General features: G+C 40.0%; 1 protein-coding gene across 2 annotated transcripts in view; it reads right to left on the bottom strand.

The window, feature by feature from the left end:
* Nucleotides 1-241: 241 nt before the first annotated feature.
* Nucleotides 242-22,788, bottom strand: part of LOC141334138 (uncharacterized) — a 133,065-nt gene continuing 110,518 nt past the window's right edge. The window contains exons 1-2 of one of the 2 annotated variants that reach the window (XM_073839273.1): nucleotides 6,437-6,860; nucleotides 242-2,974 (exon numbers count right to left, since the gene is read on the bottom strand). In XM_073839273.1, coding sequence (XP_073695374.1) covers nucleotides 1,779-2,974; nucleotides 6,437-6,521 — 1,281 coding nt within the window. In that variant the 5' untranslated portion in view covers nucleotides 6,522-6,860 and the 3' untranslated portion in view covers nucleotides 242-1,778. Of the gene's footprint in view, nucleotides 2,975-6,436; nucleotides 6,861-22,788 lie in introns of those variants that run through there. The other variant, XM_073839274.1, reaches the window with a different exon arrangement.

The following is a 22,788-nucleotide window of genomic DNA, read 5'->3' as shown; positions in this document are numbered from 1 at the left end:
ATTACTAGCATCAACCAGTTTATCTAGAAATGATAAAACTGTTCCTCCTTTGTCTCGGGGTCTGGTTGAAACCAAGCCCCAGTCTGTCGCTTGAATGGCTTGATAAAATGAACATCACTGTTTATATAATCTGCACTACTTAGTGTTAAGAGTAACACTTAAATAAACTGCAAATAATCAACTATTAAATCTATTAAGATGTCAGCAGATAATGAATAAACTCAAAAACAGCATCACCAGCTTCACTTATAAAACCAGTTTATTTTCTTTGAATGGCTACAAAAGTTCTTGAAATATGAATACATCATGGCAGTCCTCTTATAGATTGGAGGAGCAGAGGTAATTCAGTTCATCAGTCATCTAGTTCTGGTGCAGGATCACAATGCTCCCGTCACTGAGATTGAGTTGCTCTGGTGTGGTGGTATTTTACTGAACTGTACTGATGAAAAATTACTCATGTTGCTTACCATTGAAGATTCCATTATGAAATCAAATGTACCTACAGCAACAGAGATGGCTTGGGCATAAGACAAACATGATAGGAAGAAAGAGCTCAGGTTAGAAAACAAAACACTCTCTAGTCATCTGTAAGTATTCGACTTCTATTACATTTTCCATGTTCACACTTAATGGGACGCCAGTTATTACTCCACACCTCCATAATTTATTTCCTATTTGACTGCAACTTCAAATCATTGCTCACATACCATTTTCATTTTATCACTATTCCTCTGCTCTTTACTATTACATATTACCACCAATGCTCCATCTTCAAGAACTTTTTACACTTGATCTAATCTGCTTGTTTCAACTCTTTTATTCATGCAATTACCCCTCTGTAAATTGCAATACAGTTTTTAATTCCTCCTGTTCTCAATTTATTGATTCCCTTTCACTATCACCAGCACTGCTTACTAAGTCTACTTCATTATTCCTTTACCTCTTTGGTTGTTATCTCTAGACTTACTCTTTCTTATGTTATTCGATCGGAAGATCTGAAAGATCCCATGCATTTAACCTCCCCTTGACCAAATGGGGAGAGAAGTGGTCAAAAGAAACTGTGATACAGAAACAGTCTACTTGTGATCCAATCAACCAAAACACATTTAAACCCAGGTGTAAACAAAGGCCAAATTCACTGCTCAGATATTTTGAAATTTATCAGAGGTGCTTCTGTGAACCTCAAGATTGTCTTGTTTCTGCAAGTCTTTCCACAGTGATGGTACAGTTAAGATTTCTCTCTCTTATTATTATTATTATTTATTATTATTATTATTATTATAATTATTGATATTACTGTTACCATCATCACAACATCATACTGTAATCACCATCCTTGGGATTATTGTTGTTGTTATTATTATTATTATTATTATTATTATTATTATTATTACTGTTATTATTGATATTACTGTTACTGTCATCACAAAATATTAACCGTATCATCACTACCTTTGGTGTTATAGTTGTTACTCCGATTTATGGCCATTTCTATTATTTTTGAACATACTAATACTACCTATACTGCTACTACTACTTATACATTATTATTATTCAGATTGTCTTGTTCTCATTTCTCATTTATTATCATTGTTGTTGTTTTTTTTTTTTTGTTAGTATAGTTTTTTGTTTGTTTTTATTTTGTTTTGTTGGTATTGTTTCTGTTGTTGTTGTTTCTGTTTCTGCATTTACCATGTATGTTTTTGCACTCCAAAAAAAAAAAAAAAAAGATTTCTCCGGTGTGACTATGTCACACTGATAACAAAAATACAGTTCTCTCATGTGTGAAACCTCATGTGGTATTTAAGTTCTGCTTTATATCTGAAACTCTTTCCGCAGTGACCACATACAAATGGTTTCTCTCCAGAGTGAACTCGCATGTGTCTGTTAAGGGACCCATTTTGGTTGAAACTTTTTCCACATTGCTGGCAGGTGAAAGGCTTCTCTCCTGTGTGAACTCTTTTGTGGAATTCAAAGTGTTGTTTATGATTAAACCTCTTTCCGCACTGAGGGCATGTGTAGGGTTGCTCTCCAGAGTGAATTCTCATGTGGACTTTAAATTGTTGTTTTCGACAATAACTCTTTCCACACTCAGAGCATGTGTAGGGTTTCGCTCTATGAGTTCTCATGTGGACTTTAAGGTTTTCATGTTGATCAAAACTCATTCCACCCTGATCACACGAGTAAGACTGATCTCCATTGTGAATTCTCATGTGTCTGTTAAAGCTTTCTTTTTGAGTGAAACTTACTCCACACTGTTGGCAGGTGAGAAGCCTCTCTCCAGTGTGAACCGTCATGTGGCAATCAAGGTGTTCTTTCCGGTTAAAACTTCTTCCACACTGTTGGCAGGAGTAGGGTTTCTCTCCAGAGTGAACCCTCGTGTGACTGTCAAGGTTTCCTTTCCGGTTAAAACCTCTTCCACACTGTTGGCAGGTGAAAGGCTTCTCTTCAGTATGAACTCTCATGTGTCTGTTAAGGGATCCTTTTTGGTTAAAACTTCTTCCACATTGCTGGCAGGTAAAAGGCTTCTCTCCAGTGTGAACTCTCAAGTGGTCTTCAAAGCGTACTTTATAATTAAACTTCTTTCCGCACTGAGGGCATGTGTAGGGGTGCTTAGTGTGAATTATCCTATGGTCTTCAAAGTGTTGTTTTTGATGGAAACTCTGTCCACACTCAGGGCATGTGTAGGGATTCTCTCCAAAGTGACTCCTAACATGTGTTTTAAGATTTTTTCTATGAATTAAATGCTTTCCACACTGTTGACAGCCATACGGTTTCTCTCCTGTGTGAACTCTCATGTGTCTTTTAATACTTACTGTTTGTTTGAAACACTTTCCACACTGTTGACAAGTGAAATAACTTCTTCCAGTCTTTTGAGTCCTTTTTCTAAAAGATTTTTCTTCATTTATGAAATCATGATCTTTCTCTTCCATTTCGTTTAGTACTTGACTCTCCTCTTTCAGGTCCCTCGGGTCTAAGGTGAAAAAAGACAAAAGTTAACCGCAGTTTAATGACAAAAAACAACAGACATCAAAACATTCAAACATGTAAAGTTTCAAAACTAACATACAACTACTGTCACAGTCCTGTCTGTTCATCTGGTCTCTCCCTGTCATTTTGTCCCCATTTGGTTGTGCCCTCGTTTGCCCTCATTCCCGTCACCTGTGTGTAATTATTAGTCATCTGTGTCACCTGTGTTTAATCATCTAGTCTCCCTTTATAATGTCTGTCTGTTTCTTGATTTCCCTGTCGGTCTTTGTATTGTTTAGATGTTTCTTCGTGTGTGGATGTTCCTGCCTGTTCCTGCTTGTCTACCTGAAGATTTATATTAAATATCGTTTTCTGTTATCTTGTGTCCCGTCTCGTAAGTCCTGCACGTCAAACTCTGACAGAAAGACCGACCCAAACAGTTTCACGGCGTGTTTCCCTGCTTTATTTTCCGGTTTGTTCTGAGTTTAGTTTTTTTTTCCCCTCTTAATGGATATCCCTGCCGTCCTCATCATCCTCCTGGAGCAGGGGAACCGCTCTCTCGAGGACCACACAAGAGACTTTGTGTACCTCGCGCCACAGACGCATTACCCGGACAGCTGCCTGTGCACGTTCTACCGTGCAGGACTCAACATCGCCACGAAAGCGCAGCTGTCCGGGGAGGGTCCTTGTGTCCAGCAGAGCTTCGTTGACCGCGAAGGATGACACCAGCCCCACTCCAGACCCAGAGCCCAGACAAACATCACCCTGACATGCAGAGTATGAGCCTGCATTCACCGCGGACGGAGAGCCTGAGCCCGGAGCGACCACAGTATGGGGTGCCAATGGGATCATAACCTCCGACCAAGTGCGAGAGCCGGCCTCTACATCTGCGACGGTGGAGTGCTTTGTGGGGCAAGTGAGGGCGGTAGAGAGCCCTGCCCACTGCACCTCCACTGGGGGTGAGCATGAGCAACACTCTGGGGACTTAATAGACTTCTTCACAGAAGAACCAGTCTACTGGGATTTCCCACCCACCCTCCCACTTCTGTCAATGCCTGAATCTCCGCTGGTTCCGTCCAGCCTTCCAGAATCTCCGCTGGTTCCGTCCAGCCATCCTGAATCTCCGCTGGTTCCGTCCAGCCGTCCTGAATCTCCGCTGGTTCCGTCCAGCCTTCCAGAATCTCCGCTGGTTCTGTCCAGCCTTCCTGAATCTCCGCTGGTTCCGCTCAGCCATCCTGAATCTCCGCTGGTTCCGTCCAGCATTCCAGAAACCCCACTGTCTTCTGTCAGTCCCCTTGCTCACCCTCAGTCCTCCATCTGTGCAGTGGGCTCGCCGCAGGTCTGCCAGCTTCCAATCGGCGTCTCGGCTGGAGGATCCCTCATCTCCACCTCCAGCCTCAGAGTCCAGGACTCCGCCTTGGCCCTCCGACCCTGCGGCTCCACCACGGCTCTCAGCTCCCTCATCTTCAGCGTCGCCCGTTGGCCCACCAGCTCCACCGGGCTTCCTCGTCCCTCTGGCTCCGCCTTGGTCGGTTGTCGTCCCGCCATCGCCAATGGACTCTACTCCTCTGGCTACGCCTCGTCGCTTCGTCCCATCGGCTCCGTTGGGCTCCTCCCTCCCCCCGGCTCCACCTCAGTCCTCTGTCGCTCCGGCCCCACCGTGGACCTCCGGATCTCCGCCTTGGTCGCCAGAGCCTCGGGCTCCGCCTTGGCCATCCGGTTCCTCGGTGTCGCCCAGGATCTTCGGCTCTCCGTCTCCGCCTCGGGCTCCTCCTCCACCTGCTCTGCCTCTGTCGGTCAGACCCGTGGAGTCGTCAGCCTGTCCTCCACCATGGCTCCTCCCTCCGTCGGCTCCACCGTGGGTCTTCATGGCTGTGGCCTGGGTCTGTTCCTCCTGCTCCGGGTCCCTCCTGTTTCCTCCCTGGCTCCTCCCACCGTCGTCGCCTCCTTGGACTTTGTTTGTTGTCCCCCTCCAGGGGTGCCGTCCTCCACCAAAGCCTCCTCCCACATGGACATGGGTTTTTTCGCCCCTCTTTTTTTGTTGTTTCCTACGGCGCGAGGACGCGCCTTTTCGGAGGGGGGGGCGTAATGTCACAGTCCTGTCTGTTCATCTCGTCTCCCCCTGTCATTTTGTCACCATTTGGTTGTGCCCTCGTTTGCCCTCATCCCCGTCACCTGTGTGTAATTATTAGTCATCTGTGTCACCTGTGTTTAGTAATCTGTGTCACCTGTGTTTAATCATCTAGTCTCCCTTTATAAGTCTGTCTGTTTCTTGATTTCCCTGTCGGTCTTTGTATTGTTTAGATGTTTCTTCGTGTGTGGATGTTCCTGCCTGTTCCTACTTGTCTACCTAAAGATTTATATTAAATATCGTTTTCTGTTATCTCGTGTCCCGTCTCGTAAGTCCTGCACGTCAAACCCTGACAACTACAGTCTATATCCACTAAGCAACTGCAAGAGGTGTTGAGTCCCACTGCACTGTTACCCTTTTAGCCAAAGCAACAGAGGGAGCTCGCAAACAAGAAATCACCGTTATATGAAATGTATGACAAATGCGAATGCAGAATATAAACAAAAGCACATGGAGGACACAAAACTGAAAACAAATAAATACTTGAATTTAATCATATATTATTTAAGTTCTTCATCAAGCAGTCTTTAGCATTGTGTGTAATGCAAATCTGCCTTGACCATAAATCCCATCGGGTCGCAATCGTACGTTAATTCAGACGTTAATTTGCTGATGTCTAAAAATTAGTTTTGCCATTAAAATTGTTTTAAATGTCTGAAATGTCGATGGTAGTTGATAGCTTGATATGAAAATGTGGGAAATAAACAGCGGTGCTGACGTCTCGGATAAACTCCACTTTTGTTCCTTTAGCCCCACTTGGCCCAAGATATTCAAATGATAATTCATATGAGATTGATGAATGATAGGCAAATGTATTTATTTTCTACCCAATATACCGTTATTAGGCCTACCTCAAAAAGCAGCTGTTAACAATCTGTTCAATAATGACATGGACCATTTTTACCGTGACTGACTAAACAAAATTTTAGTCGACTAAGCCTCTTCTCGACGACTAACATTCAGTAAACTAATAAGGGGGCAGCCTTAGTCCAGTGAAAGTGACCGCTGTCACTAGACTTTATTTTGCATACTTCATCATCACATCAGAGCAAGTTAGACCACATGCAAAACTTTTATTTAACTATTTCATATGAAAAATGTTACTCAATCCTTGCGGTGCACCTTAACATTTACATATTAAATGAGACACAAGTCTACAAATGCTGTTTTTAAATCAGAGCTGAACTTTAAGAAAAAAATTAAGCTGAAATTCTTTCAAAAAAGAAAGCTGCAGGAGGACAAACTGAGCAGAAAAACACCTGCCAAAGACAAATGAATTGAGAAAATGTACAGGACAGTTCATAGGATAGTCCAGCTTTGAGAATGAAAACCAACCTGTTTGTTCTTCAGTATCTTCATGTTTGACTCCGAATGTTTCTTCAATCTTCATGTCTTCACTCTCCTCTTTAATAAATGCCATCTTGATAATAGTGTCACGTGGATCTCAGTTGCTCCACCAGGAGTTTTTTTCTGTTTGGAAACGTTACCCTGTTTAAGATGAGAGTAATTAACAGAAATATAAAAAAAATTAAAATATTAAATCTGTGTGTGCATCTCAATCAGCTCTAGTTCAGTAGTCAGTGCACTAGTAAGGGAATCAGAGTGATAGTTAATGGACTTAAATGATTTGATTTCACAAACACTCAAACCTTTTAACTTCATATTCCCTTTTGATTAACATTTAATGAATAGTATATTACATTTAATCGATTACACACTTTAAAAATTGCTATTGTATTAAAAAGTTGTCATTACAACAACCAAACATTTGCAATTGTTTGTCAAAGTTGTCATTTCTCATGTTTGTGTTTGTTCTCGTATTTCCTGTTTTGAGCAGCAGGTCTCTCAGCGAGCGGCGATTCGAAACAGTGAATCATTTTGTGAATCAATTGACTCGGAGTTTGTAATTCGTGTTTCTGATCTGAATCACTAACAGAGAGAGAAATCAGACTGATCTGTGGATGTGCTTTACTCACAAAATAACGTTCATTATTAGATCATATATTACAATATTACATGCAATAATTATAAAGTTTAAATCGCCTGTAAACCATATAAAATAGTCTGAACGCGCATGAATTTAAACACTTTAAATGATTAAAACTACAAACCTTTCTTCAACTGAAACCATTCACTGATGCAGGAGCGCGCCGCAGCCGTATGACGTCACACACCAGCTCAAAAATAAAAGTCCTGTTCACGCGCTTCTGTGTCTATAATCCAAAGAGTGCATAGATACAGGGAAACACATATGAACTATAAAACGTATGCCAATGGTATTAAGAGGTTTTTTCTTGGTGAAATACACATTAAAATATATATAAAGAATGAAATGATAAAAATATTATTTTACAAAAATTTACAAATGGTGATATTTATAATTTTAATTACTTATTTATTAATTATTGTATTTTTTTCAAAATGCATTCATTCATTCTTTCATTTATTCATTTATGTATTTCTGACAATATTCATGTCCACAATTGTTTCTTTCTGTGTTCATTTAATATTTACTTAATTTCGTATTTATTTCTGCATTATGTCTATATTTATTTACTTATTTACTAAGACATTTATTTATTTAGACCTTTCTTTGTCAGCAAGGGAGAAGCTCTGAGGCCACAGTGTGACCCACCAAAAAAAATTATTTTTATTTTTTTTTACCAAAAAGGCTAAGATAAAGATAAAGATAAATGACTGAAAATGTGAAGCATGTGAAAACACACTTCCTAAGAGGATTCCAGGATGTTTTTTTTTTTTTACCACTTCCAAAACAACCCCCTTTCAAAAAATTTGGGGGCATCTGAATCCTCAAACATGCAATTAACATGATATGAAACATTTATAAAAAAAAAAAACATTTATATTTTCATTTCAAAGGTGAATAAACATATGACTTCATTAAGTAATATCATGACAATAATGTTGAAAAACTGATTTAAACTGAAGTGTAAAAAAATTGATAAATGTATGTTCTAATTTTATTACACTTTTGTCTATTAAAATTACTCTTATAGCTTTTTACTTAAGTACTTTTTTTTAAAGTCATCAATTTGTTAAATAAACTAGATTTGACCTTTATTGTGGATATTTCTATATGTCTATTAATTATTCAACAAGACTTTACAGCTTGACACATCAGTAAAGGAACTGTTGATAGAAGATGAGAAGTATCCAAATGAACTGAGTGATCGAGAAAACTGCATGTTAGATGAATCTGATCAACCAATCTGAAAAACAGAGATGTCAGCATTCATTCAAAATGCCAGTGTAAGGCAATCTTCTGCTGATAATTCAGAAATTAGCAACTAATAATAAATGGAAACAGTAGAAAATGATTGAGATTACTTTGTTACCTCCTGGACCTCTGACAAACCCAACACTTTCATATCCAATCAATGAATTTTGACAAAAACATATTTCACATATTATCTTAAATAGTAATAGTAAATGTCAGCTTAGAAAAGAAAATAGATCTTCAATATACAAAACTAAAAATAAGACCATAACAAATCATTAACACATTTATCATGCAGCTCAAACTATTATGAGTAGAATCTTTTTTTTTTTACAGAGACATACAGAGAAATGAAACAGCAATATCTAGAATGTATTCTGATTCATCAACACAGTTTCACTGAAGATCCAATAAATGCATAAACCCAGGATAGAGCGTCTGAGTGAATGTGGTGTGGACTGTGTGGATGAGGCTCATTGTGTCAGAGACGCTGGAGAAGGACAGAGTTCACTCTCATCCACATACACTCCTATTCTATGGCTGGACACCAGGGCTGGACTGGGGTCAAAATTTGGCCCTGGACAAATCCAGCCAATCCGGCCCACAAGTTTTCTTTGGTTCCCTGGTGAAAAAACAAACAAACAAACAAACAAACAAACAAAAAAAAAAAACAGCTAAAACCAGCCTGTGCTTTTCCAGCTTGGCCAGGCTGGGAAACCACCAACTAAAAGACCAGCTAAAACCAGCTACTTCCAGCTTAAACCAGCCAAGACCAGCCAACCAACCTAGGCTGGTTTTAGCTGTTTATTTGAGCAGGGTTATATGGTCTTTAATTGGAGTACATGAATGAATAAAACAGGAGAGAAACAAATAATGATAAATACTGCTGAATTCAAATGCAACTAACTTAATTGCATTTTTGTCACAGAGTAATGCATGCAGTAAAGCATTGATTTTGAGCTAAAATGCAGGAAATTTGTTGCTAATAAATTCTGCAATAAAAAACAAAAAACATTCAGTAATAAAAATCCTTACACTCATGTCGTTCCAAAACTGTATGACTTACTTTCTTCTGTGGAACACAAAAGATATTTTAGGAAAGTATCTTCCTTTTGGTTACACAGAAGAAAAAAGTTCATACAGGATTGAAATTACATGATGTTGAGTAAATGATGACAATTTTTATTTTGGGGTGAACTGCCCTGGAGAAAAAAACAGCTGGTCAACCAGCCTGGTTTTAGCTGGTCATAGCTGGTCAGTAGGCTGGTTTTAGAGGGGTTTTGGCCAATTTTCCAGCCTGGCCAGGGCTCAAACTCTGGTCAAACTCTAAGGCCCAATCCCAATTCTATTTTCTACCCCTTCGCCTACCCCTCGCCCCTTCCCCTTGTCCCTTGAAACAAAGTGTAAAGGGGAAGGGCTAAAATATTTCCCCTAAGAAATGGGACACCACTACAACACTGTTATACGTCATCATACGTTGTCGCTAGTTCCTAATGTTACGTCAGAGAACATGCGCAGATGTTTATCACTCATTCCAAGATGTCAAAATGTTGTCATGTTTCAAAAAGTACAAATGTACGGTGTACGCACCGTTCATTCACATGTGGCCGTAAGCAAAACAAACAACGCGTTATCACATGCGCAGCAAATTGCTAATCAGTGTAGTGGTGCCGGGAGAAGTATATGCTTCATTTGTGAATTTCGTTTTAAACTTTCTATTTGAACGCGTTCGTTTTCTGGATCCTTGGACTAAAATGTTTACAGGGGTTCACTGGTTTAAGAAATTTCTGATCGTAAAAATCTGCTTCTTTTTGTTTGTAAGGTATCGTTTTTATTATTATGTAATGATTTAAAATACTGGTGCGGGAGACGTAGCGGACGCAATAATCAAATACATTTCAAAGCAAGCCGGCTCCACGGTCCTGACAGCATCATCACTGCCTTTATTGGGTGTTTTTAGCGAATATTTACATTTATTCACATGACTGGATGTGGTGGACTGCCATGATTTTGGCGAATGCAGGACACTACTGAATAATGCGCATCAGAGGGGATTTAAAAAGTGAAAGTGTGCATATACCTGTGTACACCCTCCACTAAATTGCCGTGCCACTGGTCTTTCGTGTTTCTAAAATGCAGTAAAGTGTATATGACATAAAAATATAATTTGTAATATCGTGCAATCAGTGCTATCTGCTAGCAAACTTTAGCGATTTTTTTGCAAACGTTTATTTACAAAACAACACCATAAACTCAAACACAAGATTGAAGGTAATATAAATATAATGAAACATTGTCATCAAAATCCTTATTAAAGGCAAAAATTACTTATATTTACGAGTCTGCTTGCTCGAGTGAGCAGCCATGTTGGAAATTTCTCTTAGCCCTTCGTTTGAAGTGAGGTCCTGAAAAATCTTCGTTTGGAGGGCTATCTGGCCCTTCCCCTTACCCCTACCCCTCCAACCAAAAGAGAAATGAGACACCCCTACCCCTTCACGTGAACGCGCCAAACGGAGGGGTAGGGCTAAGTGTAGGGGTAAGGGGTAGAATTGGGATTGAGCCTAAATAGCAGATTTTGTCAAGGGGAGATGAGGGCTAGCCAGGAGGGAGGCAGGGCGTGGCCTGAGATTTCATTGGACTAGCTCAATGTCCTTTAAGACAGTCGACCAATGGGCCATAATTCGTATCTCAGATACTCTACACTGTAACCGATTTTTGTAATTTGAACAGTATTTTACTGTAATATCTACAGTAAGATACTGTAAAATGTATATACAGTATTTTACTGTAAACTGCAAAGGATTATGGGAAAATATATGATCACTACTGTAATTCTCCACTACTGTAAATCCGTTTACAGTAACGCTGACCAAATGACGACCAACTGGCGACGTCCTCACAACGTACTGTGTTTGCTGGGTTGTTTAATGAAAGAGACCTAGTTACAAGAAGCTATCCATAAATACTAGGGGTGTAACGGTACGCTAAAATCGTATTCGGTTCGGTACAGTGTCTTGGAGAGCTCGGTTCGGTTCATTTTCGGTACAAAAAAATAAGAACTTACAAAATCTTTATTTTGAAAAGCTGCCAATACACAATAGAATTCTTGCATAAAATAAATAAAAGCTACACATTTGGGTGATATTTTACATAATATTTGTTTAAGGCTCTGAAATGAAGCGGTTGCAATAAATGTTGTTATCATTATACAAATTAGAGTGTTTATGAATGGTTATGGCGATTCATGTTACATTTGCATATTGTATTTTATGAATGAAAGTAAAACTGGCCAGGTGAATCTCTTTCTTGTTTTATTTAATGTTATCACAGGCAGAGGCGTAGCAATAGGGCAGGCGAGACAGGCAATTGCCTGGGGCCCCGCATTTTGAGGGGGCCCCCGACAGCTGACAATTTGAACAATCTGAAATGCCATTACTAAAAACATACACGTAACATGAAGCAATATATCCGCATCCCCCCTAGAGGGCTCTCTCTCGCGTTACGCTGGATGTGCTTGCTTTTTCTTCGTGATGCGTCAGCGGCGGTTTTCAATCTGGCACAGCAGCACTTATTACTAGGCTTTTTGAAAAATGAAAAAGACTTATTTATCTGGCAGCCAAAAGCGAAAAAATAAACAAGAAGAGGAGGAAAAGAGGAAACATGACAGCGGTAAGTTAAGTGATGGAGATAATGATCATTAATGACTTAATGATAATTATATGACAAACCAATGTTTTTGTTGTTCCAGCTTATTTTCGTTTTTCTAGATTGTCTAATTTCTAATTTTTACTATTTCTAATAGTTACTAGCTAGAGTTACACTTACTGTAGCAGCAGCATGTATTTCATGCAGGTTATTAGGCTGCAATAGAATAGGTGATAATGTTAATTAGGTGAACACTGCCCTCCAAAGGCAAAGTGCAGTAACTATGCGAACACTGAAACTGAGAAAAATACCTTTAAAGTTTTTTGACAGCTAGTCAAACACTCTTGTTTCTCTGAAACGGGACAAAATTAAACCAGGAGACTTTGCCACGAGACAAAACAGTTGTCTCAAAGTCCATTTTAAGCCTCAATTCAATTTTGACCAAATGTGTAGTTACTGTACTTTGCTTTTGGAGGGCAGAACATCAAACTTGGCAAGTTTTGATACTGTGTTTTGCTGCCAGTGGAGAGCTCACAAAACAATTTAAATAAATATCATTACATTTACTTAGTTGACATTTTTATTTAGCTTTTCTACATTAAAATAGTTGAGTTAACATAATTAGTTGTCAACTAACAATGAACTAATAGTCAATATTCTACACAGTGACCAAATATTTTGTATAGGGTTTAAAACTGAAGTCTAACCAGGCCAAACATGAGCCTGATGAACTTGTTCTCAAGCCATGTATTTGCAGTGTGGGCAGTTGCATTGTTTTGTTGGGACGAAAAAGATCTTTAGATAAAAAAAACAATTTAATGGAATATACGACGGTCTTTGAATATGGAGGACATAGTGACAGCATTTGCTGTAGCTAAGGCTCGTAAGCACCATTTTTAAGGTGACAATCCATTACTGTAAATAAGAAGATTGTTCTGTATCTTTAAGGTTTTAGATTAATATTTTGTTAAAGAATATGCACTTTGTTTAAAAAATAAACTATTTATGTTATATTATGTGTTTTGTCTACTTTTTGTATGTTGTGTAAATGTATATTTAGGTAACAAAGATATATTAACGAAATAATCTTTTAGAAGGGCCTCATCTATTTATTTTGCCTGGGCCCCCCACTTCACCTTGGTTCGCCTCTGATCACAGGATAGTTAAATATAGGCTGTGTGTGGGGAAAAAAAGTGCGTGAAATAAGACCACAAAAATCTGTTAATGTGTTAACGGTCTAAACATATACATTTGGACTATATTTTTTTTAGATACATACTTTATATGTATTTTATATGTATTTAAATTTGAAAGTAAAATAAATTACAATATTTATTTATGTTAAATCATAATCTGCGTGACGCTGCTGTTCATTTGCTTTGATGACGTTCCAGGGCATTCCAAATGAGCGATTATTTTCAGCGAAGGCCAGCGAAGGGAGCAGTGAACACTGCGTAGGGACCCTATGTGCGAGTGTTACTGTTCGTCACTCAATAGCGTCCGTGCGGAAACTCGCCTAGGAACATTGTTCCGCTAATAATAAATGTATATTATTTAATGAAAAAAATATACCGAAATGGTACGCAAGTGGACCGAACCGAACACGCCGTACCGAAACGGTTCAATACATCCCCGTGAACCGTTACACCCCTAATAAATACAGGTAAAATCCAGATCAATTTTGTCCAACATAGGTCTATAGCCGATTAGCACTGATTAACTGATTAACTGATTAATTTTTTTTAATTCTTAGTAACGTTAGTAGAGCCCGTTTGCGTGGAATTGCATTTTAATAACTTATTTCCAAAGCAACAGAAGTGGATATCAAGCGCTGCAATCCCACGCATTTTAAAACATAAACTCGTGTCTGCCCGTTAAACGAGGAGGGTCTAAAACAAGGCTAAATAGGTAACAGTTACATTTTTTTAATGCGTCTGTCCGTTGATCAGTGTATTTTTCTTTATTTGTGTTTTTCAAGCCTGGCACTTATGTATTTTTGAGGGGTGTTAAATGATCTATATAATGACTGGATCTGCCGTTCATGGTGAAGCCATCTTAAGATAAGCAAAATCTGTAATGATTTACTAATATTACCGTTTCCATGTGAGTAAAATGCTATGTATATATGTTTAATTAAATATTAATTTAACAAAAAAATCACCTGCTTTAAAATGAATAGGCCTACATGCAGCCTGCTGGAAAAAAAACAGCATATGCTGGTTAGGTTTTGGTGCTGGGATGCTGGTTATAGCTGGTTAATGCCGCTGGTCCTAATAACCTTCATAACCAGCATAAACCAGCAAAGGACCAGCAAAAACCAGCTAAAGCCAGCATCCCAGCACCAAAACATACCTAACTTTTTTTCAGCAGGGCAGTTATCCTATTGTATGAATAAAAACAACAAAATTACATAAACATAAACAGTGAATAACTGTACTAAGATGTTTATGTTTATCTAAGTTACTGTAGGTTATGAACGTACATTTTTAATAAGTAGAGGCAATAAACAGATAACCTAACAGTTTACATGCTTAGGACGTTTGCATTGTGAAAATGTACAGTGAAACTTCATATATAAAAACCTTGACTTGTTATGTGATGTTTTCTCAATAACATCTTATAATTTCATATTCCTTCAATAGAAAGTATGTGAATACTAGGGAATACTAATATCACTAAAATCACTTTTTTGACGTCATGACATGAGCTATCGAGTTCTCTATTATAGATAGTGGTTTACCCCTATGGTTTTACTATACTTAAGCTGGCAACCCTAACCTCTAACCAAACATTGATTAGACTAACTTAAACAGCTTTTTCTACTAAGAGCATTATTACATGTACATACTTATACATTACATTACATGTAAATACTCTGTTTTTTTTCAGGTCCTGAATAGCTGGCAAGTATTCTTGCATATACCATGTAAGTAATTATTTTGTATGTTTTATTATGTATTATGTATGTATTATTTTGCAATATCCAAATATAGTTTTGCTGTGGCTATTAAAATCAGGTGAATGTGAATCATGATGGTTTACTGCTCCATAAAAAGGAAATTAATAGAGATGCACCGATATGAAAAATTTGTATCACGATTATGACCAAACTCATCATGGTTATCATATATATATATATATATATATATATATATATATATATATATATATATATATATATATATATATAATAGCCACTCGTTCAAAAGAGATTTAAATAATTTGCATACGAAATTCAGCGGATCAAGAAAACAGTCCGCGTAGGGCTTTAAAGGGATAGCCGCATAGGGCTTTAAAGGGATAGTTCACCCAAAAACTAACATTTGATGTTTATCTGCTTACCCCCAGGGCATCCAAGATGTAGGTGACAGGAAACGATTGGTTTTTGTGAGAAACTGAAAAGTATTTGTATAATTTTTTACCTTTGATACACAGCCACGTCCAACTGTCCTGAGCATTAGCTTTTAATTCGGCTCGTTACACGTGTACGCACTCTGGTGTAGTATATGCAAACACAGGAAGGGAAAATCGGTAGAAAGTCCCGGATGAGTTTGCGCAAGGAAACTTAATGTTTTAGCTTTAAATCGGTTTGAACAATAAGGATAAGTGCACCTCTGTGCACTGTGTAAAAAATGAGTGTTGTATACATGTGACAGATTGCTTCCGGCTACGCCAGAACGCGTACATATGTAACATGCCTGATGCTAAAATCGTGCTCATGACAGATGGACCTCGCTGTGTATCAAAGGTAAAACATTCTAAATACTGTCCAGTTTTTCGCAAAAAACTATCATTTCGTGTCTTAGGACATCAATGTATTTGAATATGAGGAATTAAAGTCTGTAACTCTAAAACCTTGCATTTTGCATATTTTAATCTCAGAACAAAATATAATAAGATGACTCAACTTTAATGTTCCAATAGTTTTGCATAATCTATTTTTGCCCTGGTCTCCTCTGTATATTGTAGTGAAATGGATGGGAGTTCACGGACGAGGCGTAGGAGAATCAAAGTCAGAGTGCAGCAGCATTTATTGAGTCTTGCAGTGGAGGCTTTAGAGCAGGCAGATCAGGCTGTGGACCAGGAAGTGCAAAATATCAATGACGATGTGACGGACAATGCTGAGGAAGCTGTAAATCAGGATTTTGATGTTGATACTGAAGTCCATGACTTGTATATGAATAGTGATCCTGATGAAGATTTTTGCTCTGATAATCCTGAAGAGGAACCCCATAATGATGCTAAAAGGAAACTGGCTGAATGGGCAGCCAACCGAAATGTGTCTCATTCTGCACTTTCAGAACTATTAGGTATACTTCTGGAGCTAGGACTGGATTTACCAAAGGATCCCAGAACTCTAATGCATACACTAAAAGAATGTGATGTAAAAGAGATGGGTCAGGGTAGCTACTACCATTTTGGCATTACAAGTGCAATCATTTCAGAATTGAAAACAACAAGCGAGAGTGAACTGACAACAGATACACTGACTGTTCGTGTGAATGTTGATGGATTACCTCTTTCTAGGAGTTCTAATATGCAGTTGTGGCCTATATTAGGTAAAATTGTTGAACTACCTAAATCAAATGTGTTTATAATAGGTGTATATGCAGGTCCCTGTAAACCTGAATCAGTAAAAGACTACATGCATGATTTTACTGAAGACTTAAAAGTTGTCGTAGCAGTTGGTGTAACTTTTAACGGTAAACACTACAATGTACCACTCCCAGATGCCTTTATCTGTGACACTCCTGCAAGAGCTTTTTTAAAATGCATCAAAGGTCATGGTGGCTACAGTTCTTGTGAGCGTTGCACACAGCATGGCTTTTATCGTGATGGCAAAGTTGTGTTTCCTGACATGGATTCCAGCCCAAGGAGAGATATTCAATTTGATCAAATGTCTGATGAAGACCACCATCACTCTAAATCACCTCTTCAGGGCCTAGGCATTGGCTTGGTTTCCAGCTTTCCTTTGGACTATATGCATTTAGTTTGCTTGGGCATTGTCCGTAAATTAATTGCTCTGTGGTTTAAGGGACCATTGCATTGTCGGGTATCGTCTTCTGCTCTATCCGCCATCTCTGATCACTTGAAATTGTGTAGGTAATGCTTACCTCAGAACTTCTCCAGAAAGCCGCGTTCTCTGAGTGAGTACAGCCAATGGAAGGCTACAGAATTCAGGCAGCTTTTATTATATACAGGGCCTGTTGTACTTTTTCAAAGACTTCCCCGTCAACAGTACAAAAACTTTCTTGTTTTGTCATCTGCTATGAGAATACTTCTGTCTCCTATGTGTAGACAATACTATGGGTATGCCCAAAAATTACTCAGATGTTTTGTTACCAACTTTGCGAAGATATATGGGACAAAATTTTTGACAAACAATACACACAGTCTTGTACATTTAGCAGATGATGCTAAAAAGTATGGCCCTCTGGACTCAGTTTCATGTTTTCCATTCGAGAATTTTTTGGGACAGATTAAAAAAATTGTGAGAAGGCCACAGAATCCTGTGCAACAAATTGTCAGGCGTATTTATGAAAGACAGTTATTTGCCCACATACCTGACGAAATGCCAGAAGATACTAAACTCACACATCGTCATGAATCTGGACCAGTACTGGCAGAATTTTTCATGTACAATCAATACAAGAAGTACAAAGATAAAGACACGATAATCTCAAACTTAGCTGGAACCAATTGTTTTGAACTTCAGGGAGGAGTTGGGATTGTGCGGAACATTGTGCATTCGACTGGAGGAACACATGTTGTGTATGAACTTTTTGAGACAAGGACATCTTTTTTCAGCTATCCAATTGATTCCACATCTCTGGGAGTCTGTTTGCTTTCCACATTGTCTGGTCAGCTTTCCAGTGCTCCAGCACAAGACTTCACTAAACCAATGATTATATTGCTTCTTGAGAGAATGTTTGTGGCTTTGCCTCAGCTGCACACCACATAACTCTGAACTTTGCAGGGTCTCCTCGTTTAGTGTTGTGGAATTTGTGGACGAAGTCGATGCGGATGGCTGTAAGAAGATGGATATAGTTCCAGTAGAATGGTTTAAGGACACAGAGAAAAAGTTATGCTGGTGGCCACCAGGCTCACTGGGAAACGTAACCAAGGCAGTGAAAGAGCACACATCACCAGCCAGCAACTGGATAGTGTGCAATGTGCGTGTAATGGGAAATGCAGGTAACTGATTTTCCTCCTTTTGATAAATACAATAGATCCTGCATTCACAGTAGTACTTTACATATAAGATATGACATCTGATTTATAGGCATATGCATATATTTTGCAACCAATATATATTTTATGTCAAATATATATGTCAAAATTAGCCTTTCTGTGTATCATTGTGTTTTACAGCCACTTACTCCGAAGCCAGGGCCAAACTCCATAAAGCTGAATATTCATCAGACTTGACAGATTAAGAAAATGTCTCAAGAAAAAGAAGGTATGTGTTCTAAAGCAATGCAGGCCAAATTCCATGCCTACTAGAAATAATAAGAAATAAGGCTGGGTGATAGAGCTAAACAATTTAAGATTCACCCATATATACTTATGCTTCATTACTGGACGAATCAGTGTATTTGAAAGAATCTGTTGAATGAAGATTTAAAGTGCCCCTATTATGCCATTTTAAAGGTAGTTAATATTGTTCTATTAGTCTCTTAAAACAGGTTTACATGTATGCAAGTTCAAAAAACACTTTAGTCTTCTCCAAAATTAGATTTATTTTTACCCCGTTTCTAAATGATTCGTAAACGACTCGTTTGAAGCAGTTCGAAGAATCAGTCTCTCTAAACCCCTCCTTTCAGTGAGCCCTCACTGCTGTGATTGGTCAGATGGCGCAGTCTTTTTAGATTGGTCTACTGCTACAGCGCAAAAACGAAATGCCCATTGGCATAACTGAATGACAGCTGTGGAGACCTGTCAATGCATAGAAAAGATAGCCTCGATTTTACCCTATCAATTTGAGCCGGAGTCTGACGATGAAACGGTTGAAGTGGCACATCGACAAGAAACTGTTTCGTAAGCACGACTGGAGCAGGACGTTTCTCAGTGGGTGTCATATGTTAACTGTGGAAAGTGCTTGCAATTTGCTTTTGTAAGCGAACTGGCACACCTCTACATTGTGAACTTTGTAGAAATTAACTCAAATTTAATGTTGATTCGGATATAGAATCGAATCTAAACTTCAGGGAAATCAATTTAGAATTAATAGTTTATATTTCCTGACCGGTCGTCCACCGAATCGGTCAAATCAATACACTTTATCAATTCCAAAGTCCATTCACGTTCATTGGCAGGAACGTAAATAAACTTAAATATTAATTTGGGAAACTAAAGCCAGGTAGCTTGATCTAGGCAAAATAGTACTTTGTGAACACAAAAGGCAAGACAATTCTCTCAATGAAAACAATGATTTATTGAAAACTACACTAGGATTACAAAACTAAGACTACTCAAAACACGAACACATACACACACATTCACACGCACACTCATACAGTTTCAGAGATGGGATTTTATGAATTTTGAGAAGACCCAAGACTTGTTATATTACTGTTACTAGCTTCTCAAATCGCAACCTCAGAAAATCATCAAGCAGAGATCTAACTTAAACAAAACGCACCAGATTTCAACAAGAAATGGTAGACCTTGTTTACTTGCTCTTGGCCGGAATGGGGATTCCGTCCTGGCTGGAGGCTCGTCTCAGCGGATGCCCTGATTGGCTGCGTGCGAGTCGGTCTCTCGGATGACGTCTTAGGGAATTCCTCAGGAGCTTGGAGTTGGGCAACGTGAGTTGCTCTCAGAGTTCGATTGGCGCTTGGGTTGCGAGGCGCGTAGGCTCTGAAGATTCAAACCGGGATGCGGAAGTCTTTTGCAGTTTCTTGTGAGTTCTGGAGGGCAAGAATGCCTTGTAGTTGGAACGAGCAGGCGATCTTCGGCAGAGAAAGTTTAGAGTCTTTCAGGATGTTTCAAGGCTCTTCTCGCTCAGTTCAATCAGGTCAAGTCGGCACTTCAAGCACAATTCAAGTCAATTCAAGCCAAATTTCTGGTTCGGGTCAGTAAGTTTTAAAGGGTCTTCCTAAGTACCACCCCGAGGGCTGCGAACCAATGGGGTGGTCACGGGGCGGGGTCCCGCACCCATGCCACTCCTCCTGGCATGGAATTTTATTTGGGATATAGATTTCTCTGCGATTTAGTTATTAACTTCTGTTAACTAGCGTAATGCATACAATACACACAAAATGAAATTCTCATTCACTCAGACAACCTGCAATCGTTATGATCTTTCGAAAGAGACTAAATACAGAACTATAAGGTTACACATGGGATACACGCTAAATAACTTGATTAATTAAGGCACAAGGTATAGTAAAATACATGAATACACGACACCCATTGACATACAGAAAGGAGGGTGTCCTATCCTTTTGCATAGTAAATTCGAGTGATTGAAATAGCGTTCTTGGTATCTTTTTTTTTCTGTATCATATTTGTCCGCACATCCTTTGCGCGGTGGGGTATTTCTGGGTTTTGAGTGGAAAAACCCCACGCTGCTTGAGCGGAGGTCAGTAAGAGTTCGGCGGGCCAGAACGGGCAATCTGGAATTGATCAATGTTCTTTGTTTATTCGTGACTCAGTTTATGATGGTCTCGGCCAAAGTGCGCGAGACAACTGGCTCTTTGTGGAATGTCGAGGGGGAAGACGATCTTTGGGGAATTGTCCTTTTCCGGGAGTTTCACCAGGATCAAAAGATTGTAGTCATGAATTAGCGATTAGCTAGTTTACGCCGAACACAAATCACCGTTGTCTCCCTAATGGGATTAAGTTTATGGCCGCTCTGTTCCCTGCGGCGTAGCAAACGGACCATCGGGTAGACATCGTGACGCCAGTGTTTTCGCGCCGTTTCGGCAAATGGTTCAGACAAAAGAATCTGGATCTTCACACGGAGTATGGAGATTTGTTCATCACTTATGGTTTTGCGTAACTAAAATCCTACATAGTCCCCCTCTTGGCTGGCGATGTTCCTGGTGCAAACATCGGCAGACACTGGAACAAGAAGGCAGGGAGAGAGAGAAAGAGAGAGAGAGAGAGAGACCAAGGCACTCATAAAACACAACAACATCTCCATCACTCGCTGAACTCTGGTGCAAGGCTGTAGCTATTTGTGGGTATAGTTAAGGGGTTTTCAAACGGTATAGGGATCATTGGCGGGGCCGTGTGACTGGGGTTTCCCTTGGGTCGGTTCTAATAGTCAGTGGATCGACGGGGCGGCATGGGTGTGATCTCAATTAGATTCGTCGCGTTCTCGAGCTCGGGTTCAGATTCTTGGGTGGTTTTCTCGCGGCGAAAAATACGTGGAACGCCGGAAGTACATTTATTGAGAGACTCTTGGACCGCGCTTACTCGTTTGTGGAGGAGGAAGGCGAGGGTTAGGGTTACTGCGTATCCGACGATGGTTGAGACGCACAGTGCCGTGTCGGCGGCGGACCAAGATCGAATGATTGGGGGACCGGCGGGTGGAAGGCGAGCGATGGCTTCCAAAGCCGTGTTAACGGGAGTTAAATCAATTAGTTGCAATCCTTCTACCTTGATCCTTTCCTCCAACTCAGGATCGAGGTCAAAGGAATGCTGTTTGAAGAAGGGCGAAATTTCGAGCTCAGCTTTATATTCCTCTTCGGGGAGGTGGTATAGTGCCAGGTCATCGATGTGGAGAATTGAGCCTTTAGGAACCTTGACCCAGAGGGTTTGGTTCGGCAACGTAATACGGGTAGCCGTGTCGTGCTGGTCATACGTCAGGGTAGCTGTACGCACTGAAGTACTGACCAGCCACTGGTTCCCAACAATTTCGGCTTGGGTCTCCTCCACCTGAGACCGTGGCATAGCTTCCGCGGAACAACTGGTATCGGGTCGGATGGATTCGAGGCCGCAAATACCTTCGGTGTTATCCCGGACAAAGGGTTTACTTGGACATAGATAATGAATATCTTTGGTAAGCGTACACATTTTGAGGTTAGGGGCCAGATACAACTGCTCGTTATTATCGTGGTAGGCGACGACCTCGGGAGTGTGTATTTTGACATAGGTATCCCTTTGCCAAAAGCCCACGTTCACGACGTCCTTTAACCGGTAGATGTTATTGGAGTCAATGATGGGTAAACTGAGGAGAAAGGCTATGTCTCCTGCATCTGGGTCGACATACAATGGGATGGCGCTGCCCAGGGAGTAGGCGAGATGGGCTTGAAGGGGATTAGCTGGACCAGTGGTCGAGGCGGCTAGTATGTCTTGGACTAGGCTTAGGGGTATTAGGTAGGGAGGAATTCTGCCCATGGCTAAACTGTCAATTGAGGAGCTTATCTCTCTTAACATGTCAGTCATGAGATTGGTTAACAATTGAATTTGAGCTAGGTCGTCTTGCACGACCGAAAACAGCTTATTGAGGGCATGGATTGTTTGGTTGAGCAGAGTGCTGTGGGTGTTCAAGACTGTAATGGTGCCGTTCAGTGATTTTCCGAAAGTTTGTAGGGCCAAGCTTTGGACTAGAAGCTGGTGCCGGATGTCGGGTATTTCGGCTTGGATCTCACCCACATGTCGTCTGACTGTGGCCAGGTTTACCGCATTGGCGGTAGTCATGCCGATGTTAAACAGAGTTCCTACAGCCGCGGCAGCTCCCAACAGGGCGCCCAAAAACCGTTTGGAACGTCGGTTGTACCCGCTTAACTCAGCTTGGGTTACGGTCATTTTTTGTAACTGGCGCAGCATGTGTGTCACATCTGCTTGTGCGTGG

The sequence above is a fragment of the Garra rufa genome, chromosome 4 (assembly GCF_049309525.1).
Source record: "Garra rufa chromosome 4, GarRuf1.0, whole genome shotgun sequence".
Taxonomy (NCBI): Eukaryota; Metazoa; Chordata; class Actinopteri; order Cypriniformes; family Cyprinidae; genus Garra; species Garra rufa.
This window is presented reverse-complemented; position numbering and strand designations above follow the sequence as displayed.